The following is a 23,425-nucleotide window of genomic DNA, read 5'->3' on the forward strand; positions in this document are numbered from 1 at the left end:
AAAGACTCGTTGCCCAATGAGTAGTAAGGTGGGCCTAGAGTGGCGTCGTCAGCGACCAATGCACAAGCGGCAGGGGCGGAGAGTTCGGAGCCAGCCTCTGACGGCGGGCGGCGTGTGACGCAGACCGGTCCTTTGCGCGTTGCGCCCGTAGCGGCGGTCGGTGTCGGTGGTGTTGACTGTGGGGACGGTTTCGTGGCGGCCGCGCGCTGCTCCCGGAGCGGCGGGTGGCGAACGGGCCTAGGCCCTTACTCCTGACACTTCCCCTCCCCCACCGCACTGCGGTAAGTCGGAAGGCAGGGTGGTGGCGGCTCGGGGCCGCAGGCTCCTCCTCTCCTTTGGGCGGGCGGTGTGCGGGGCTTCCCAGGCCCTCTCCGCGCTGAAGTCTCGCGCCCCGCGCGCACCTCTGCCCAGAGCGTGAGGGCGAGCCCGCGACCCCGCGACCCACTAGCCGGCTCTTCGAGACCTGGGAGAGAATGGCTATCCGTGGGGTCTGGGCCCCGGGCCTTTCATCGCAGCCTACGGTGAGGGAGCGTCCATCTGTCCATTAGTACTTAATTCATTTGCTCAGCGGTGACTAGGTGGGCCGGCCCCTTGCGGTGGCAGCGCCTTAAAACCCTGAATATGTTCTCCCAGCGCTTCCTTGACTCTCTTACGGGATGATCTTTATTTGCCTTGGTGTCTCCCACAGGAGAAATTCGCAGGTCCGGGGTTAGAGTGGGTGGATCGGGAGTTGGTTAGCTTTTTGAAACATCGGGGAATTAAGGTAGGATCAGTGGAGTAAAAGATTATTTTCTGGTCTCCCACGTGTTTCATGTAAAGGTAATTGAGAAAGATGGGGTTTCCGGATTACTATATAACTAAGGACCTTAGTAATTAAGTCAATTTACCCTAGATCACGTACAAGTTTCAGAGGTCTAGAAGTCGAGGCCCAGAGAAGGGACATCAGCCATTGCCAGATCTGACTCAGTCTGGACATTTGTCTACTGCATCATTCTTTTCTGTGTGTTCTATCCTTCCATTATTGAGGATTTCGTTTGGGGTAGGAATGGGGGTACGGGGGACATTGGGTAGTTAGAAGCAGATAAAATCTTCAATAGTCTTAGTTGTTATCAACTCTATTCACCATTATGCAGATGCTTAATCAGTGGTACCCTAACCTAGACCATGAGAACTAAAAAATTGGTTAAAGAATGTCAGTAATGTTATGTTTTGGAAAATGAAACGGTAAACCCACAAGTTACTGGATAGTTTCTCCTTCCAAATCTAAAATTTTTATTCTCCTGGGGACGCAGAAGAAATAATTCAGTTAGTGACCCACAGCAATATTGGAATAGAAAGCAGAAAGTGCAGGTGAGACTTAGAAAAGTAGGTAGCAAATTTTGCAGTTATTGTATCTTGGAACTCACAGCTTCTCTCCTACAGAATTCAAAGTTTTGTAGTAGAAGGTGGTGAGAAAATTAAACTCCGTTTTGGGAGAAGAAAGTAACCGGAAGAAAGAAAAGACCAGTGAGCGTTTTCTGTGACAGTCTTAAAAATCAAGAAAGAAACTCTTGTTAACCAGGTGACAGATGGTATGTTCACTTGGTGGAAGAAGTTAGAATATTTAAAAGACAAACCAGAAGTTGAACGGGATGGAGGGACTAGGAAATACATTGATAAGACTTATTTTTTGGCTCTTCATTAAGATTTGCTGAAAGTGAGTTAGTTGCCACTTTGTTTACATCAATCATATCTTCACTTTGCTCTTGTTTAGATGACAGAGCAAAAGTGAAAAACTAGTGTATAAGAGTAATAGAGATAAAAGAGTAATAGAGTCTAAATGCTAAGATATGAATAGGGTATATATTCTGTGACATTTTCTCAGTTCAAGCATTACTCTCTTCTGGAAAGTCCTGGCCTCCTCCCCTCTGCATTTTGTGCTATAAATAGCATAAATCATTTTGTGTTTTGGCTGTTTGTCTTTTTATTAGTCTGTGATAAAATACTTTTGGCTTTTTATTCAGGTTGGCGCATAGTAGGCTCTGAGTAAGTGTGTTTCTTTAACGAATAAACAAATATGGAGGAGTTAAACCTAAAAATAGTCTAAAGAGGCTGGATATTTGTGTGCTCCTGAAATAGGCCCAGATAAGAGGAACCACACCATGTATTACATGGTACTTTGGTGCCTGACTTTCTGTCCACTAGCTGCTGGATAGTAGAACACCCAGGAAACCAAATTTACAGCTAAGGAAAAAAATCGGTTATATCGTGATAATACTTTTATGGTGGCAGTTAACCTAGGAAGTAAGGGATAATAATACTGATGTTTCATTTCCAATAAAGAGCACATTTTTAATTATGGAATTTGTTGAAAGGTTAGAGGACTAAGAAAATCAGAGATTAAATAATAGGTATTAGAGGCAAGGTAAGTAAGCAGCATTTTTTTTTAGATTTTGATGTATTCTTTGTGTTTGGAATTGAACCTAAGTACAGTAAGCCCTCACTTAGTGTTGTTGATAGGTTCTTGGAACTGTAGGGACACTGTGTATAACGAACCATAGGCTAATTGATATAAACAAGAGTTAAGTTCTTACAGCATCTCATCAACATTATAACAAAATGATGTTGAAAATGACATTACTCAAGGATCTGCTGTACTTGACATAGTATGTCTCTAGAGCAAGGTTTCTGAGCCTTGGCACTGTTGACATTTTGAGCCAGATAATTCTTTATTGTAGAGGCACTGTCTTCTGCATTGTAGGATGTTTAGCAGCACTCCTGGCCTCTACCCATTAGATACCCACAATACCTTCTCCCCAAGTTGTAACAATCCAGATGTCTCCAGACATTGTCAAATGTCAGTTGGGAGGCAAAATTGCCTCTGATTGAGACCACTGCTCTAGAGAAAATATTCCCAATATTTCAGTAAAATCATACCATTATGTTGTCTGGTGTATGCTTGTAAAGTCAGCTAATAAGTTGCATTTTGCTAAAATTGCCCTTGAAAAACCCTTAAATTGGGAAGCTGAAAAGATAGGAGTCCTCAATTCATTTTCTTTAGTTTCTCTTTTCATTTCTGTGGTAGCCTCTCATTCTCTGGCATAGGAAAAATCAAGGCTTTGTTTGGAAGGGGATAGACCATTGGATAAATAAAGCAACGTCTATTTTTATGGAAGAAGGTACAGAGGCTTGTAGTTGAATTGATGGAATGAAATTTGATGCTTTGTGGTTCCATCATCTTTTCATTTCACTGATGTACTTGATGTCACATAAATATGCACTGATCAGAGGTTTTGTCCCATTACACTGACACTGAGAATTTAATAAATACTGATAATTATTTGCCTTATTGAAGAGTTTGTACTTAATTCAGTGTAGTGTGGAACAAACTCAAATTTTCAGTGGAGAAATAAAAATTATATCTTAAAATAAGGCTCTAATTAGCTAAGTCTGATACTAAGAGTGAGTTTAAGCTGGATATAGTAGGGTAGATTGTAAAATGTGGAACTGGAGTTAGTCTATGATAGCAATTCTCAAAGTTTGAGGTCTCAGGATTCCTTTATGCTTTCAAGTCTCCAAGGAGCTTTTAATTATGTGGGTTATAGCTACTGGTATTTACTGTACTAAAAATTAAAACAAAATTTTTAAAAAATTATTGATTAAAAATAATAAATTTGTTAACATGATTTTATTAAAAACACTAAAAATTTAGTGACAGGTGGCATTTTTCCTACATTTTTGCATATCTCATTAGTGTCCGACTTAATAAAGACCATTGGATTTGTAGATCTTCTTTTGCATTCAGATGGTTAATATGTTGTTTTGGTTGAAGTACGTGAACAAAATCCAGCCTCATACAGATATTGGAAAATGGAGTAGGGCTTTCTCTGATCCCCAAGCCCTGCCAGTTTAGACGACTTTAATAATTGAAGGGAGGAGTTTTTAAATAGCCTTTTCAAATAATTGTAGATATTCTTTGACACTACACTCAAACCTTTTTATTTTTTTTTTTTAAGATTTTTAGGGCGGAGGGAGGGAGTAAGAGAGAGAGAAAAGCATAGATTGGTTGCCTCTCACACACCCCCAAGCACAGACCTGGCCCCAAACCCAGGCATGTACCCTGCCTGGAATCGAACCAGCAACCCTTTGGTTCACAGGCTGGCACTCAGTCCACTGCACCACACCAGCCAAGGCACTCACACCTTTCTAAAAGTTTGTTGCAGTATGGAATCTGAAACCATATCATTGAACTTTTGTACTATGTCACAGTAAAACTCATTTATTCTTGCACTTTGAAGGGATATTTATCCATGCATGATTTTATGATTTTATACGTTGGTCATTTAGAAATCATTAGTTTATGGAGTTATATAGCACTTCCAACTCTTGACAAGTTTAATCGTACAGTTAATATTTTCACTCTTCAGATAAGTCTTTTAGAGTTGGGAAGCTGACGAGTTCTTGGAGGTGGACACAAGTTTTCTTTGTTTTTTTTATGTTTTTTCTTTTTGATATATTTATTGATTATGCTATTACAGTTGTCCCATTTCTGCCCCTTCACTCAACTCCATCCTGCCCACCACCTCCCTCCCACATTTCCCCCCTATAGTTCATGTCCATGGGTCATACTTACAAGTTCTTTGGCTTCTACATTTCCTTCACTATTCTTACCCTCCCCCTGTCTATTTTCCACCTATCATTTATGCTATTTATTCTCTGTACCTTTCCCCCCTCTCTCCCCCTCCCAATCCCCTATTGATAACCCTCCATGTGATCTCCATTTCTGTGGTTCTGTTTCTGTTCTAGTTGTTTGCTTAGTTTTCTTTTGTTTTGGTTTTAGGTGTGGTTGTTAATAACTGTGAGTTTGCTGTCATTTTTACTGTTCATATTTTTTATCTTCTTTTTCTTAGGTAACTCCCTTTAACTTCATATAATAAGGGCTTGGTGATGATGAACTCCTTTAACTTGACCTTATCTGGGAAGCACTTTATCTGCCCTTCCATTCTAAATGATAGCAATCTTGGATGTAGGTCCTTGCCTTTCATGACTTGGAATACTTCTTGCCAGCCCCTTCTTGCCTTTAAGGTCTCTTTGGAGAAATCAGCTGACAGTCTTATGGGAACTCCTTTGTAGGTAACTGTCTCCTTTACTCTTGCTGCTTCTAAGATTCTCTCCTGTTTAATCTTGGGTAATGTAATTATGATGTGCCTTGGTGTGTTCCTCCTTGGGTCCAGCTTCTTTGGGACTCTCTGAGCTTCCTGGACTTCCTGGAAGTTTTTTTTTTTTTTGCCAGACTGGGGAAGTTCTCCTTCATTATTTGTTCAAATAAGTTTTCAATTTTTTGTTCTTCCTCTTCTCCTTCTGGCACCCCTATAATTTGGATGTTGGAACGTTTCAAGATGTCCTGGAGGTTCCTAAGCCTCTCCTCATTTTTCCGAATCTTGTTTCTTCATTCTTTTCTGGTTGGATGTTTCTTTCTTCCTTCGGGTCCACGCCGTTGTTTTGAGTCCCAGTTTCCTTCGTCTCACTATTGGTTCCCTGTACATTTTCCCTTGTTTCTCTTGGCACAGCCTTCATTTTTTCATCTAGTTTTCAAACAGATTCAACCAATTCTGTGAGCATCTTAATAACCAGTGTTTTGAACTGTGCATCCAATAGGTTGGCTATCTCTTCCTCGCTTAGTTGTATTTTTTCTGGAGCTTTGCAGTGTTCTGTCATTTGGGCCTTTTTTTTTTTTTTTTTTTTTTTTTTTTGTCTTGGCGCATCTGTTACTTAAAGGGGTGGAGCCTTAGGTGTTCACCAGGGCGGGGTAATGCTGATAGCTGCGCTGTGACGCTGTACGTGGGGGAGGGGCTGAGAGGGAGCAGTGGCGCCCGCTCCACTCTCCACTGGACCTCAATCTTTCACTTTGCTACCCACAATCAAACTGGGCCCCTCTGGTGCTGGTTCCCGAGTGGGTGGGCTTGTGCACACTCTAGGCCCCTGTGGGTCTCTCCAACGACCTCTCCTGTGAGGCTGGGAGTCTCTCCTGCTGCTGCCCCAACCCCCACAGGCGTTTTCAATCAGAGGTTTGAGGCTCCCCCCCCTCCCCCCTGCCACGCTGGAGCCCTGGGTTACGCGGTCTGCTTCACTCCCCGTCGTTCGTCCCAGTTTATCTGTGCGCGAGTGTGGGGCTGCAGGGTCTGCTAGTGGTCAGACTGCCTGCCCCTTTCGTTGCCAGTCTGGGTCCCACCACGGCCATGCGAGTCCTCTCCGCCCTGGCTTCCCATCTCCGCCCCTCCTTCCGGTCTGGATGTATGTTTCTTTTTTATCTACTTAGTGTCGGACTTCCTTGCCATTAGATTTTCTGTCAGTTCTGGTTGTGCGAGGAGGCGCAGTGTATCTACCTATGCCGCCATCTTGGTTCTCCCGTCAGTTTTCAAAATTCCAATATTTTATTCTCAATCCGAATAACCATAGTTTGTCATTTGTTCTTTGAAATAAAAATGGTGTTCCATGAAAAAATCAGTTAGTTCAGCTTTGCACTTAAAACACACAAGTGTTTTACTTTGAGACAATCCTTGTTTTTCTTTTTCTGTCACTTTATTTTTTAAAGTATACTTTATTCTATTACAATTGTCCCATTTTTTTCTCCCCTTTATCTCCCTCTGCCCTGTACCCACCCCTCCCACCAGCATTCCCAGCCCTCCTTAATTCATGTCTATGGGTTGTACATATGAAGTTCTGTGGCTTCTCCATTTCCTATACTATTCTTAACCTCCCCCTGTCTATTTTGTACCTACCATTTATACTTACTCCCCGTGCCTTTTCCCCCATTCTTCCCTCCCTGCCTCCTCCCTGCTGATAACGCTCCAAGTGATCTCTATTTCTGTGATTCTGTTCCCGTTCTAGTTGTTTGCTTAGTTTGTTTTTGTTTTAGGTTCAGTTGATAGTTGTGAGTTTGTTGTCACTTTACTGTTCATAGTTTTTATCTTCTTTTTCTTAGATAAATCTCTTTCAACATTTCACATAATAAGGGCTTGGTGATGATGAACTCCTTTAACTTGACCTTATCTGGGAAGCACTTTATCTGCCCTTCCATTCTAAATGATAGCTTTGCTAGATAGATTACTCTTGGACATAGGTTCTTGCTTTTCATCACATAGGATACTTCCTGCCAGTCCCTTCTGGCCTGCAAAGTTCCCTTTGATAAATCAGCTGAAAGTCTTATGGGAACTCCTTTGTAGGTAACTATCTCCTTTTCTCTTGCTGCTTTTAAGATTCTCTCCTTATCTTTAATCTTGGGCAGTATAATTATGATGTGCCTTGGTGTGTGCTTCCTTGGGGCCAACTTCTTTGGGACTCTCTGAGCTTCCTGGACTTCCTGGAAGTCTTATTTCCTTTGCCAGATTGGGGAAGTTCTCCTTCGTTATTTGTTCAAATAAGTTTTCAATTTGTTGCTCCTCTTCTCCTTCTGGCACCCCTATGATTCAGATATTGGAATGTTTAAAGTTGTCCGGGAGGGTCCTAAGTCTTTCCTCATTTTTTTGAATTCTTATTTCTTCATTCTGTTTTGGTTGAATGTTTATTTCCTCCTTCTGCTCCAAACTGTTGATTTGAGTCCTGGTTTCCTTCCCTTTACTGTTGGTTCCCTGTGCATTTCTCTTCATTTCACTTTGTATAGCCTTCACTTCCTCTATTTTGTGACCATACTCAACCATTTTTATGAGCATCACTATGACCAGTGTTTTGAACTGTGCATCTGATAGGTTGGCTATCTCTTCATCACTGAGTTGTTTTTCTGGAGTTTGATCTGTTCTGGCACTCCTGTTAGGTTGTAAGGAGCAGAGCCTTAGGTATTCCTGGGTGGGGGAACCCACCTTGCTGTAATGTGGTGCTGTATGTGGGGGAGGAGTCAGAGGCAACAGTGCTGTTTGCTCAGCTCCTGGCTGGCTTTGGGCACTTCCCTTGCTATCCACAAGCAAAATGGACCCTTTTGGTGCTGATTCCTGGGTGGGTGGGTGGGTTTGTGTACGTTCTAGGACCCTGTTGGTCTCTCAACGAACTCTCCTATGAAGCTGGAAGTTTCTCCCACTGCCGCAATCCCCACAGAATTTTACAGCCAGAGCTTTTGAGGCCTTCTCCCCCTTCACCCACCCCATGCTGGAATTCTGGGTTGCAGAGTCAGTCTTGCTCCCCAGTTGTTCCCCCCAGCTTATCCACCTTTAAATGTGGGACCGGCCGTCGCCTTGCCAGGCACCCCCTCTGCCACAGCTGCCGGCTTTTGCCCCTCCTACCAGCCTGGATGAATGTTTATTCTTTATCTCCTTGTTTGTCGGACTTAATGCAGTTCAATTTTCTGGCAGTTCTGGTTGTTTTTTGTCTTTAAATTTGTTGTTGTCCTTCTTTCAGTTGTGTGAGGAGGCAAAGTGTGTCTCCCTACGGTACACCTCCATCTTGGCCAGAAGTAAAAGCTCACAATCCTTGTATTTCAATATGTACAACTGCTTTTGAATACTTCCCATTTCATCCCGTCAAAATAATCAGAGTTTTAAAAAGATGTGTACCGAAATGTTGAGAATTAATTACCATCGGTACTTTTTAGTGTTTTAACAAGGACATTCAAGTCAGAATGGATTTTTTTGTTGTTGTATTGTTAAGTGGGTAGCAGTAAAGAATTCAGTGATTGTTAGTACAGTTTGAGGCCATTGTCTTGATTCATGCTCAGATTTTAGCAGTTTTATAAACCATTGCTTATTGCACTTCAGTGCAGAGTCAGCACAGTCATAAGGCAAATAATGTTTAATACTTATTATGAAGATAGTTTTGACGTCAACGACTCCTTGAAAGAGGTTTTGGGGAACTTACAGTGTCCTTTGAACCATACCTCTAATTTAGGGCAGTGATTTTTCCCGCTAGTTCACACATCCCTAAGCTTCTTTGAAAGGGCTCTACTGTACCCAGTCCTCTTTATTTTGACCAGGGCAGTCTGCTGATGTCTGTTTTATGTATTGGGTTCCATAGCTAAAAATGCTTAAAACCATTGGTCAAAGGGGAAAGAATGAGTGCCTGAATTAGTACTGTCTTCAGGGAAGGGACAGTTTATCCTCTATGAATGTGTTGCAGTCACTTTTCACTTCACACCTTTGTTTAGTCTTGCTTCCCGTGTGCTTCTTTGACACAGAGATTACTGTTATTTGCACACCTAATTCTTGCTGGAATAAGCTTCTTCAGAAATGGGCAAATGGGTTTATAAATAAAAGAGGTGAGTAGCTGGGAATGAGGCTAGAGATGTGAGATGAGTGGGAGAGAATGTTCAGTGAACTGAGTATGTTGTATGGGGGGGGGTGTTTGTTTTTTGCAATGGTGCTTTATGGTTGTGTTAAATGGTTAGTGTTAGGTTAGCCAAAAAGTTTGTTTAGTTTCTTTCTGTACGATGGCTCTAATACTGCTTATTTGTCTTTAACTTCATTCGAAACAATTTTGTTAAATCATATCGTGATACCTGCCATATCAGCGTGCATGTTTTTAAAAACGTATCGAAATTGGTGAATTTTTGTGTAGCCATTTTAATATTGAAGATGGAAGAATATACACATTTTTGGTTTATTATGCTTTATTATTTCAAGAAAGGTAAAAATGCATCTGAACTGAAAAAAGATCCGTGCAGTGTATGGAGAAGGTGTTGTTACTGATTGAACATGTCAAAAGTGGTTTTTGAAGTTTCTTGGTACTATTGACATTTTGGCCCAATAATTATTTGCTATGGGGCTGTCTTGTGCATTGGAAGATGTTTATCAGCACCCCTGGCCTCTACCCACTAGAAACCAAGTGGGAGATAGCTGACATACTCAAAATGTCCAAATCAATAAAGTTATTGGTGAAAATGAAAAATGTGTCTTATTTTCAGAAATACTATAAAAGGTTGGTTGAAACACTAAACAAAAACCTGCTTTAAGGAGCTCTACTTTGAGGCAGTTTTGTCCTTCTAACAGTCCTTTGGTATAGGCCGCATGTCTGTTGTTCAGATGGAGAAATTGAGGTTTTAAGAGATTGAGTGTCATGGATTAACTACAATTACACAGTAGCAAGCAAGTGGCAAAGGCTTCTTATTCCTTTTATAACTTTTTATTTTAAATTAATTTTAGATTTTCTGAGAAATTAACTTTAGATTTAGATGGTAAGGGGCAGAGTTTTAAATACAGATTTGTCTCAATCCAAAGCTAATAAACTCTTTCTACCACTTATGTGGGGTTTTTTTAATGAGTTTATATTAAGGGGATGAACAAAATGCTACTCAGCATTGTAAGGAAGAAGCTGTATTAGATACCATAGATTATTGAGTAAAATCAAGATACTTGTTACCAGAGCTCATGTACTCAAGTGGCAGGTATAACAACAAATATGTTGCGTAACTACGAACAGCTGAGAGGCATTTGTTTATGTCACAGGGTTTGGAAAGGGGGAGGGGAAAGGGAAGTGTTTCTGAATGGTTTAATCTGGGACAGTGTTGTGAAGCAGGTGAGGTTTAAGAAGCATTTGTTAGAAAAGGGGGTGTTTTTAGAGGGGGGAAAAAAAATGTCCTAACAAATGGAAAATGGCTTGATCTAGGAATCAATCATAGGGAGGATACAGTAAGACAATTCAGAGGATAGGTAATTTTGCTGGGATGTGATACTAGGTGATTAAGATTAGGCTAATCTCTTCTTGGAATTCTGCCGGACTCTCCTGCCCTTCCTCTCTTATTTTAGGTAAAAATCAACATTTTTCCATTCAGTTTAAGTGTGGATGTTAATTCCTGCCTTTCCTAGTACTTTGTGAAGGTTAGATGAGAGACTATATGAAAAAGTACTTTGTAAAACTGGAAAGTACTACACTGGTTCATTCACCTAACACATTTATTGTTTTTGCTCTTTACTGAGTGGTACAAAGGAATTCATTGAAGTGGAAAGGAAAAATTACAGGCATACTTCATGTTATTTATTGTGCTTCACAGGTGTTGCATTTCTTTGCAAATTGAGGGCAAGTCCCTCTACCAGCAAAAAAACTGTGACTTGCTTTTTTGTGATACTCACTTTATTGCGGTGGTCTAGAATGCCACTTTTGCAGTATGTCTGAGGTGTACCTATACTTCCCCATTTGTGTAACTGTCAATGAGAGAAACATTCAAACCTGTAGAGAATTTTTGTGAATGTATTTATGCCAAACTGACAACAATTGATGGGAAGCAGAATCCCAGCAGGCTGAGAAAATGCTCTGGAAAAATGGCAGTTCTGCACCCTACTTAATACATTACAATCAATAGAAAGAACATAAGTGGGTTACATGAAATTCACTGGTGATAGATTAGGGAGGCAGGAGAAAGCAAAGCAGGGGAAACTTCTGGGGTTGGATAAAAAGTAAAATGATAGACACATACTTCTTTTACATAGGTGGGTACAGGATAGTTAACAGTCAACAGTTAACTCAACAACAGTGAGGGGATTTGTGGTCTCCTTTCTGATGAGGTACCTGTGCTCTGAGGGGGTCTAGAAAAAAGGAAATTACTTTCACATTCCAAAGGCATGTTATAGTAGATGCAAAAGATTGACGTGTTAAAAGTAGAAAGTTAAAAAAGAAAGGCATGTTAAAGTACATAGACAAAGATTGACTTTTGTCAGGGAAGATTTTAGCCTAGGACATGGCTACCTGCCATAAACTGCTTTTAGTTAATAAGTTTTAATTTCAGACCAGCCTTTGTAGTTACTTTAGATCTCTTGAGTTTGTAAGGCTGCCATGGAGGCCTCCCCTGAGCTTGTCAGGTTTAGTATGTGGCCCCTTTTTGTCCACTTAACTTTCTGTTCTCAGAGAGCACCAAGCTTGCTTAGTCATACAGGTAGCACTTAAAGTTGGCAGTTGTTTGGTTGTTACCATGTGTCAGAATCTGTCTACTACTTTTCTGGAAGAAAGCTAAGCTTTATCATTGTGCCCAGAGTTCACAAAGCTCACAAAAGTTGGACGTATAAACGAGGATATTAGTTTATTGAGTTCTATTTGGGACGGGGGGAATACTGGACTACTGTTACTAAGACTACCTCTTTCTTGTACCTGATAGTCTGAATTATTAATTAGAAGATTGAGCATAGAGAGCATATTTTAAGGGCATTGTCACTTTCTGTAGAGCACTACTTCATTTTGATTTTTTCTTTCTAAATATGTCTTACACAAAGAAAAAATTTGCAATGAATATAAGTATGTGCATCCATAAAGGAAGTGGTTAACCTTTGTAGGAAAGTTTATCTAGGCCTTAAAAATTGTCAGTCCGTAAGAGAGATTACCTTTCTGGTGACTCGGACTCCCGTGTTTGCCAGAGAAGTGTCTCTTTTCCCCGGTAGTGTTGGTTCAGTACTGCCTGATTTTATATTTTCCTTATTTGTACAAAGTGAGTACAAAGTCATTTCTCATTAGTTGTCAGTGTTCTTTCTCTAGAGCACCTCTAGGCTCTAGAGTCAATGTAGTCATGCATCACTTAACAGGGAACTGTGTCGTTAGGCAGTTTGATTGTGCCAGCATCATAGAGTGTACCTACACAAACCTAGTGGGATAGCCTACTGCGCACACAGCCTATACAGTACAATTTTGGGGACCACCGTCATGTACGCAGTTTCTTGTTGACCAAAACATTGTTATGCAGCACATGACTGTTGTTAATAGCTTTGTGATCTGGGGCAAATTATTTCTTGTGCCTCAATTTTACCATTTGTGAAATAGGGATAAAAATACTAAACTGGATTCTTGGGAGATTTATATAAGATAATTCATAAAAAGTGCTTTGAACAGTGCCTGGGACATAGTAAGAACTCAAATGTTAGCTAGTATCATTCCAGGAATGTGTGATATACCTTTAAAATTTAAAGGATTTAGAAGTTCCACACATTTCAGTCTCTAGGATTATGTCTTTCTCTTTCTTGAATGGATTTTCTACCTTTTTTTAAAATGGAAAAATGGTGCAAAAAGTTGTATTCTGTAAATCTTTTGTTGTTAGTAGAGGAAGCAAACATTCAGAAAAGTTTGGGTCGTCTGAATTCTCTGCCCCATGTCCCATTTCCTTTTCTCAGTCCAGAGACAACTACTTTCATGTATTTTTCTAGTCTTTCTCTTCACTTTTACTGTGTGTGTGTGTGTGTACATGTACAAGGTGGGACCCCCCAAAACTGGAATTCTCTTCCAGAGGGCAGGCCCCGTGTAGCACAGGCTTCCCCCACTAGGTGGGTGTTCTAGGAACCCATCTATATACCAGCTGGCATGAGAGACTGCATTTGGCTTCACTGAAATTTTTTGCAGTGCTTTTGCCTATTTCATGATGGGTGATTTATGAGTGTACCTGCCCACATGAGCTGAGTGTATAGCAGTTTTGACCAAAAAACAAACAGCATGACATCCGTGCTCCAGCCTCCCTGTTCACCCTCTCTATTGGCCCCGAGCAGCTTATTTTTGGTTTCCCCGTGAAAAAATTCCTCAGAGGGAAACGTTTTGCTGATGGGGAAGAGGTGAAAGAAAAAACAACAGAAGCACTAAAAGGCATCAAAATCAACAAGTTCTAAAACTTGGAGAGGCACGTTGGAGAGTATATGGCTGTGAACTAAGGGCATAGTTGCTACTAAGCTCCAGACTGTTACTGCCATAAAGTGATTATATTCTAGTTTGTTTATCAGGTTTTTCATGAAAAGCCAAAAATATATTTTTCTGACATATCCCTATTTTAAATGTTATTAGCTAATTTAAGATAATCTATACATAAACATTTCTCCATACATATACACATATATATGTATAATATACCATACACACACACACACACACCAGGCCAAATGAAGAATTGTCTGCTATTATATCCAGCCGTTTCGTGATCTCTTCCTTTTTGAAACCTCTGAATTAGATGATAAATTCTATCAGGAATCTTCCCTTTGTGGCTTCTTTTTGTTGCCAGAATTAATCTAGCATAGTTTATTTTTAACTTAGAAGTTATTTCTAAAGTAACAGTCTGTGTTTAAAAAACACATTGTAATGACTGTCATTTATTTAGAAAATGAGTGCCTATCACTGTCAAGGCATGGTGCATGAGTGTTTCAGACATGTGTCAGATTCTGGGATAGTAAACAAATGATACTGTTCCATACCTTGGAGAAGTTCATTGTGTATTGGGAGGGTGAAGGGGGTCCATAGGTTGAGTTCCTTGGGAAGCAGACTGAGTTAGAGACAATCCCATGTGAGTTTTACTAGACAGTACTCTTGAAATCAACACTTGTGCGAGAGAGGAAAAGGAAACAAAGCATTGACAGAGAAATTGAGTTGTAATAATTTTTTTTAATTACAATTGATATATAGTATTATATTAGTCTTGGGTATACAACCCTATGATTAGACATTTATATACCTTTCAAAGTGATCACCCCTGTAAATCTAGTACCCATCTGACACCATAAGTAGTAGTCATTGACGATATTCCCTATGCTGTACTTTACATCTCTGACTATTCTGTAACTACCAATTCTAAGTCCTTGCACTTTTTTCACCCATCCCACCAACCCCTCTCCCATCTGGCAACCATCAAAATGTTCTCTGTATCTATGAAGACTGTTTCTGTTCTGCTTGTTTGTTTATTTTATTTTTGGATTCCACATATATTTAAAATGGTCTGACATTTATCTTTTTTTGTCTGACTCATTCCACTTAGCATAATACCCTCTAGGTCCATCCATGTTGTTGCAGATGGCAAGATTTCTTTTTTTATGGCTGAGTGGTATTCCATTGTATATATGCACCATTTCTTTATCCATTCATTTATTCATAGATACTAGGCTGCTTCCATATTTTGGCTATTATAAATAATGCCACAATAAACATGTAGATGTATGTCTTTTCAATTTAGTGTTTTGGGGTCTTCAGGTAACTACCCAGAAGTGGAGTTGCTGGGTTCTTCTTTGTCTCTTGTTATATAGCCTTTGTTTTAAAGCCTATTTTGTCTGGTATGATTATTGCTACCCCAGCTTTTTTTTTTAGTTTTGTTTTGCTCCCATTTTTGTGACATATCTTTTTCCATTCCTTTACTTTCAGTCTTTGTGTCTTTTGATCTGATGTGAGTCTCTTATAGACAGCATATCGGAGAGTCTTGTTATCAATTTAGTCACTGTATGTCTTTTGATTGGAGTATTTAATCTGTCTGCATTTAAAGTACTGTATTTTTCGGACTATAAGACGCACTATTTCCGCCCCAAATTTGGGAGGAAAATTGGGGTGCATCTTACAGTCCAGTGTAGCTTACCTGGCTCGCTGGGGGGTGGGGGGCAGTGGAGCGGGGTCACAGGAGGCAGGAACAGGGTCGCTGCTGCAGGAAGTCTTATGGTCCAGTGCATCTTATAGTCCGAAAAATATGGTAATTGTTGATAGACATGTATTTACTGACATTATTTTTCATTCTTTTTTTCTTCTTCCTAAAGAAGACCCTTTGCTCTGATAGTATGGCTCAGTTGGCTGGGCATTGCTCCACAAAGGAGAAGGCCACTGGTTTGATTCCTAGTGAGGGCATATGCCTGAGTTGTGGGTTTGGTCCCCAGTTGGACTGCATGCAAGAGGCAACTGATGAATGTTTCTTATATTGATGTTTCTCTCCCTTTCTTTCTCCCACCTTTCCCCTTCCTCCAAAAATAAATAAATAAAATTTTAAAAATAAATATAAATAAAATCTTTTTAAAAAGTAAAAAGAAGACCCTTTAATATTTCTTATACTGGTTTGGTGGTGATGAACTCCTTTAACTTTTTCTTGTCTGGGAAACTCTTTATCTGTCTTTTGATTCTGTGTGATAGCTTTGCTGGGTATTGTAATCTTGGTTGTTGTCCTTGCTTTTCTCACTGAATATTTTGTGCCAATTCCTTCTGGCTGCAAAGTTTCTGTTGAAAAATCAGCCGACAGTCTAGTCTTATGGAGGGCTCCCTTGTAGGTAAGCAACTGCTTTTCTCATACTGCTTTAAAGATTCTCTTTTTGTCTTGTAACTTTTGGCATTTTAATTATGACATGTCTTGGTGTGGGCCTCTTTGGGTTCATCTCATTTGGGACTCTTTGCTTTCTGGACTTACGTGTCTATTTCCTTCACCAGGTTAGAGAAATTTTCCATTACTATTTTGTCAAGCAGGCTTTCAATTTCTTGCTCTCTGACTTCTTCCAACAACCCCATGATATGAATATTGGTATGCTTGAAGTTGTCCCAGAGGCTTCTTACATTATCCTCATTTTTGTTTTATTCTTTTTTTCTTTTTGCTGTTCTGATTATTTTCTGCTTCCTTATATTCTAAATCATTGATTTGCTTCTCTGCTTTATCTAGTCTGCTGTTGATTCCATGTAAATGATTTTATTTTTTAGAGGTAGGGGAAGGGAGGGAGAAAGAGAAAGAAACACTCTGTGAGAGAAACTTTGATCAGTTGCCTCTTTCATGCCCCCAGATGAGAACCAGACCCACAACCCAGACAGGTACTCTGACCAGGAATCGAACTGGTGACCTTTTGGTTTACAGGCCTGCAGTCAACCCACTGAGCCACACCAGCCAGGGCTATAATTTATTCTTTTTTTTCCTTTTTTAAAAATTATTCATTGATTATGCTATTACAGTTGTCCCATTTCCCCCCCCTTCACTCCACTCCATCCCACCCACCCCTTCCCTCCCACATCCCCCCACCCCACCCCGTTTCATGTCCATTGGTCAAACATATAAGTTCTTTGGCTTCTACATTTCCTATACTGTTCTTACCCTCTCCCTGTCTATTTTCTACCTATCATTTATGCTACCTATTCTCTGTACCTTTCTCCCCTCTCTCCCCCTCCCACTCCCCTGTTGATAACCCTCCATGTGATCTCCATTTCTGTGGTTCTGTTCCTGTTCTAGTTGTTTGCTTAGTTTGTTTTTGTTTTTGTTTTAGGTATGGTTGTTAATAACTGTGAGTTTGCTGTCACTTTTACTGTTCATATTTTTTATCTTCTTTTTCTTAGATAAGTTCCTTTAACATTTCATATAATAAGGGCTTGGTGATGATGAACTCCTTTAACTTGACCTTATCTGAGAAGCACTTTATCTTCCCTTCCATTCTAAACTATAGCTTTGATGGATGGAGCAATCTTGGATGTAGGTACTTGCCTTTCATGACTTGGAATACATCTTGCCAGCCCCTTCTTGCCTTTAAGGTCTCTTTGGAGAAATCAGCTGACAGTCTTATGGGAACTCCTTTGTAGGTAACTGTCTCCTTTACTCTTGCTGCTTTTAAGATTCTCTCCTTATCTTTAATCTTAGGTAATGTAATTATGATGTGCCTTGGTGTGTTCCTCCTTGGGTCCAGCTTCTTTGGGACTCTCTGAGCTTCCTGGACTTCCTGGAAGTCTATTTCCTTTGCCAGACTGGGGAAGTTCTCCTTCATTATTTGTTCAAATAAGTTTTCAATTTTTTGTTCTTCCTCTTCTCCTTCTGGCACCCCTATAATTCGGATGTTGGAACGTTTCAAGATGTCCTGGAGGTTCCTAAGCCTCTCCTCATTTTTCCGAATTCTTGTTTCTTCATTCTTTTCTGGTTGAATGTTTCTTTCTTCCTTCTGGTCCACACCGTTGATTTGAGTCCCAGTTTCCTTCGTCTCACTATTGGTTCCCTGTACATTTTCCTTTGTTTCTCTTAGCCTTCATTTTTTTTCATCTAATCTGCGACCAAATTCAGCCAATTTGTGAGCATCCTAATTGTCAGTGTTTTGAACTGTGCATCTGATAGGTTGGCTATCTGTTCGCTGCTTAGTTGAATTATTTCTGAGGCTTTGATCTGTTCTTTCATTTGGGCCTTTTTTTTTTGTCTTGGCATGCCTGTTGCATAAAGGGGCGGAGCCTTAGGTGTTCATCAGGGCCAGATAACACTGGTCGCTGGACTGTGGCGCTGTACATGGGGGAGGGGCCGAGAGGGAGCAGTGGTGCTTGCTCCACTCTCTGCTGTATTTCAATTACGCCCTCCGCTACCCACAATCAAACTGGGCCCCTGTTGTGCTGATTCCCGAGTGGATGGGCTTGTGCACGCCCTAGGCCCCTATGGGTCTCTCCAACGACCTCCTGTGAGGCTGGGAGTTTCTCCCGCTGCCTCCTCAACCACCATGGGTGTTTTCAATCAGAGGTTTGAGGCTTTATTTCCCAGAGCTGAAGCCCTGGGTTGCGCAGTCTGTTTCGCTCCCCCGCCTTTCCTCCCAGTTTATCTATGCGCGAATGTGGGACCATGGGGTCTGCTGGCAGTCGCACTGCCTACCATGTTCGCTCCACAATCCACCAAGTGTGTGGGTCCAGCCGCCTTGCCATGAGTCCTGTCCGCCCTGGCTGCCCGTCTCCTCCCCTCCCACCAGTCTGGATGAATGTTTCTTCTTTATCTCCTTGGTTGTCGGACTTCCATACGGTTCAATTTTCTGTCAGTGCTGGTTGTTTTTTGTTTTTAAATTGTTGCTGTCCTTCTTTTGGTTGTGTGAGGAGGCACAGTGTGTCTACCTATGCCTCCATCTTGGTTTTCTCCATAAATATTTTATAATTTATTCTTTATTTCAGTTAGTATATTCTTCATTTCTGACTGGTTCTTTTTTATGGTTTCCATGTCTTTCTTTATGCTATCGAAATTCTCACTAAGTTTCTTAAGCATCCTTATAACCATTGTTTTGAATTGTGTATCTGGTAATTTGCTTGCCTCCATTATATTTAGTTCTTTTTCTGGAGATTTTTCCTGTTCTTTCATTTGGGACCTGATATTTTGTCTCCATATTTTGGCTGCTTCCCTGTGTTTGTTTTTATGTATTAGGTAGAGCTGCTACATCTCCTGGACTTGGTAGAGTGTTCTATATAGTAGGTATTCTTTAGGGCCCAAGGTCACCCGAGTTGGGGTCTCCAGGTGTGCCCCTGTGTGGGCTGTGTGCACTGTCCTGTTGTAGTTGTGCCCTGATTGCTGTTGGAACATCGCTGGGAGGGATTGACACCCGGGCCAGTTAGCTGTGAGGACCTGCTGCTGTGCAGGGTCCAACCCCATGGAGCAGGACTGGCTTCATTGGGGCTTTGGTGCCAGCCGGGTCTGGCCCTTGAGTGTGTTACTCACAGAGGTGTTCAGGTTGTAATCTGGCATGGTTTGAAGCTGTTTTCCAGGTGTACTACCGCTGGGGCTTCCCTGGAGGTGCAAGGTCAGCCACCAACTGTGCCCTGCCCTGGCCATCGTCATGAGGTACAGAGCCATCAGCAGAAGGCTGCTACTTGTGCTGTGCTTGGAGGTGCCTGGGAGAGGCCAAGCTTTGAACTGAGGAGGCTGGCTGTGCTAGTGCCAGGCATGGGGCCAGCCAGCAAGAGGTACAGGGTGTACAGAGATTTTAGAAAAGTCTGAAGCATGAGCCAGGACCGGCCATTTGTATAGAAAAGCCACTGGAAATGGCTTGGATGGGGCCAAAAGTTAGGTGGGGCAGGGCCTTAGAGAATCACCAGGGCGGGGCAAACAATGTTAGTTTGGTCAGTGGAGACTCAGATATGGCGCCACCTGCCTGCTCTGTGAGGGGAGGGCTCAGCAGAGCAACAGTGGCCTCTGCCAGCACTTCTGTCTGGGAGAAAGCTACCTCTCCAGTTCTCACTCTGATTCCAGACAGTTCAGATCCTCCTCATATGTCCTTGGTGCCTTTCTTGCTGCTGGAGCTAAGATGAATGAGTCTGAGTAAGCCTGTGTGCAGACCCTTTAAGGGGAATGCTTGGGACTCCAGGAGCCTGTGTCTCACTCAGCCACAGTCTCCACTGGTTTATACAGCCAGAGTTATGGGGACTTCTTTTTTGGCCCTGGAACTGTGGGCTGGCAGTTCTGACATGGGGCTGGGACCCTTTGTTCTGGGCGGGGGGTCGGGAGGAGCTGTGAAGGCAAGATATTCCTCCTGATTTTTAACTGCCACATGTGTGGGTGTGGGACCAGCCCATTTCACGTCTTCGCCACTCCTACCAGTCTCAATGTGGCAGCTTCTTTATATCCTTAGTCATAGGACTTCTGCTAGATTTCAGGCATTCTGGATGAAGCTTGTTCTGTAATTCAGTTGTAATTTTGATGTAGTTGTGAGAGGTTCTAAGTACTGCCATTAACTACTCCACCATCTTGACTGGAACCAGTTGTGATACTGTTTCAATGAAGGCCTTAACCAATCTCATGAAGCTGGAGTATTCCAAATTGGAGCACCCTTTAGAGTTATTCCAAATTGGAGCACAGTGGCCTGGCTTTTGGACATGGACTGTCCCAGAAAGAGACTATGACTGTGGGTGAGGCTGTACTCTTCTGCAGAGGAGAGGCAGTTCTGAAGAGGACTGATAGCTGAGGGCTGTTTTCTGCTAGTACTTTCCAGCAGCTGGGACAAAATCCTTCAGTTCTAAAGGGATGTCTGTGTAGTTGGTGTTATTACAGTTTCCATTAAAGGGAGTCAGGGTCAAGATGATATGTGTAAACAAATCATAATGTGCTGGGAAATGTGGAATCCCAGAAGAAAGACTGATTGCTAGATGGGGTTAGGGAAAGCTTATAGAAGAGATGACATTTGAGCTAGGTTTTAAAGAATGAGTTAGTAGGTAGTTTGGTAAGGGAAAAGGTGGAGAGGGGGGCATATTTCATTGAGTCAGTGACATTTCATAGCATAGTCAGGAAAATTAATTTTTTGTTCAAAGAGCAAATGGTTAAAGTGTTAAAAGGGTCAGCCATTCTTTAATTTCTAGCAGTCATAATAATCATGAGGCTCTTTCAAAATCTCGGTTTGCTTCCATGGTGATAATTTTTTAAAAAAACATTTAGAATCCCAGTATGATCAGGGTTGAGACTAAGCCAAGCTCATCCTCACCAGAACCAGAAAGATAGGTTGAGCTTGAATGAGGTGCTTTTCTTCCAGTAAATTGGATTTGGTCCTTGCATTTTTGTCCATTGTTCTTGGGTTTGGAACAGGTGAATTTCCTTTAATACTACATATGTTCATGCTTGTCGCTTAGTATATTCCTTTCTAGGATTGAAGGTGTCCATGGGAAGTCAGAAGATAGTTTAAGCTGGGGGTCCACCACTTACCACTTCTTTAACCTTGGGAAACTTGCTAAATAACTGATTCTGTTTTCTCATCTATAAGATGGTAATGCATGATACCCTTTCAGGGTTGTTGAGATAATATGTAAGAGCTTAGAAACTGTGAGGTATTTCTCAGGATATTTTATTACTACTTAAAATCCCTTTTGAAATATATATGTGTAATCTAGTTTTCTGTGTTAAGATTATTAAAAACCAAATTTTGATTGTTAGGAGCTGTGGATTGGGTCTGTGAAAAAGAGATTCACCAGTTAATATAGTAAAGGCCCATTCTGTCACTTTATGACACCTGATAAATCAGGGAGGCAGGAAACAGAGCAGATCTCAGTACTGAAAGAGAAATGATGGTCCCGTGAAATAGCCTATGGTTCCAAAGTAATGCGTTAGAGTCACTTGAGGAGCCTTTCAAAATATAATTGTCTACATCTTAACCCTGGGTATTTTAGTTCAATATTTTTAGAGTGGGACCTGGGGGGAATGTGTTTTGAAAAGCTTGCCGGCTGATTCTGATGTGGCCCTCTTAAATCACTGGTTTCATTGAGCTTTGTTTAGTTAAAGGAGTTATTAAATTCCTCGATGTTGGGATAAAAAACTAAGTGCTAGAATTTTTTTCTAGAAGAGTTTAGGGGACAGAATATTAATTTCTATAAATATATTAGGTATTTAGAGACAGCTTCATCTTTTCCAGTGTTGCACAAAATGTTTCAGGTGTTAGAATACCCGGAAGTGCTAATGGACACTAGAACAACAACAAAAACCCATTATACTTAATCTTATTATGTGAACAAGGCATGATTTTACTAGACAAAAAAAAAACTGCATTATGTGTATATAATAGGAAAATCATTGTGCCTGTCAAAAAATCCAAATAAATGTGATTGGCTATATATGAGGTTTTGGTTTTTAATCCTCACCTGAGTATATGTTTTTTGATTTTAGAGAGAGTGACATCGATTGGTTGCCTCCCACACTTGCCCTGACCAGGGATCAAACTGCAATCTCTTTTTTTTTTTTTCTCTTTTTTTTTTGGTGTACAGGACACTTTGATCCAATTCATTAAATGACTGGGTGCATGATTTAGATAATGAAGGGAAATCATTCATGTAAGGCTGGGGGGTTTTCACCGAATCTATTCTGTAATATTCCTAGAAGGAGTAGAAAATAGATAAGTAAGAAACCATAGAGAAAAGTCTTAGGAAGTAATCTCAAAGAGAATGTCAGGGCACCAGAATCTCTGGGACTTGGAGATGGGAGGAGGGGCCACAAGGTTGAAAATAGTTAATACTACACTTTATATACAGAAAAGGGAGGAAAACATTTTTACAATTCAAGCTATGGGAAATAAACCCTGACAAAAATTTTAGCTTCTCAGGTGGTTAGAATAGCAGAATATCATTGTAATTTTTGATGGGAATTGTACACGACTTCCTAGTTGAGCCATGTCAAAATCTGGTATAGTAGACTGGAAATCTTTATTAAAAGAGTAAGCTTATGTTTTAAAAAGCTGAAAAACATTGTTTTAAAAGGGATGGCTTCTGGTGGGATCTGAAGTTTAAACTCACATTATGCTATTCATCTTGATTTCACAAGCTGAATTTTAGGTAAATGAATGAGAGTGAACATTATGCTACATTTTAAACAGGCCTAAGGGAATTATGGCCTGATAGGGGTTTTCTGAAACAATTACATTGTATTCTGTGGTCTTTAAGCTGATACTTTTTTTTTCTTTCCAGCTTTCTGAAGCAGAGTCATTTTGAAGATGTTTAATAAGTCATTTGGAACTCCCTTTGGGGGTGGTACAGGTGGCTTTGGCACAACTTCAACGTTTGGGCAAAGTAAGTTTAAAAAAAACAAAAGGGGAGGAGGAATCAAACTATTTCTATTAAGAATGAATTGACTCTGTTGGCTTTACATAGGAATTTTATTCATACTTTGGTTTTTTATAACAATATCTTTTTGAAAAATGATCAGGGTAAGATCTTGTGAAAATTTACTAAGAAAATATAAATAAATTCTGAGTTTTCATAGTTTTCTGATTATCGGTAGATACTTAAAAGATTTCATTGGTCTTTTTAGCAGAAAGTTTGTTTCTAATTTTCAGACCAAGTCCCTAATCTCCACCAGCCTTCCTGAGATCCACTTCCCTTCCCACCCAGCATTGTACCTGACATTCCTTAGTTACCTATAGCAGCCCTTATTAACTCATCTTTAAACTTTTTGTTTAAATATTTTTGTGTGGGTTTTTTGTTTGAGGCAACATTAGTTAATAACATAAGTTTTAGGTAGACAACATAATTTGATATCTATATACTGTAGCATGCTCACCACCAAAAGTCTGGTTTC

At 40.7% G+C, this 23,425-nt stretch overlaps 1 protein-coding gene across 4 annotated transcripts in view; it reads left to right on the forward strand.

Moving 5' to 3' along the window:
• The first annotated feature begins 118 nt into the window (after positions 1 to 118).
• Positions 119 to 23,425, forward strand: part of NUP98 (nucleoporin 98 and 96 precursor) — a 110,153-nt gene continuing 86,846 nt past the window's right edge. For all 4 annotated transcript variants that reach the window (XM_053923692.1, XM_053923693.2, XM_024572806.3 and 1 more), the window contains exons 1-2: positions 119 to 281; positions 22,816 to 22,917. In XM_053923692.1, coding sequence (XP_053779667.1) covers positions 22,842 to 22,917 — 76 coding nt within the window. In that variant the 5' untranslated portion in view covers positions 119 to 281; positions 22,816 to 22,841. The remainder of the gene's footprint in view (positions 282 to 22,815; positions 22,918 to 23,425) is intronic.

The sequence above is a fragment of the Desmodus rotundus genome, chromosome 5 (assembly GCF_022682495.2).
Source record: "Desmodus rotundus isolate HL8 chromosome 5, HLdesRot8A.1, whole genome shotgun sequence".
Taxonomy (NCBI): domain Eukaryota; kingdom Metazoa; phylum Chordata; class Mammalia; order Chiroptera; family Phyllostomidae; genus Desmodus; species Desmodus rotundus.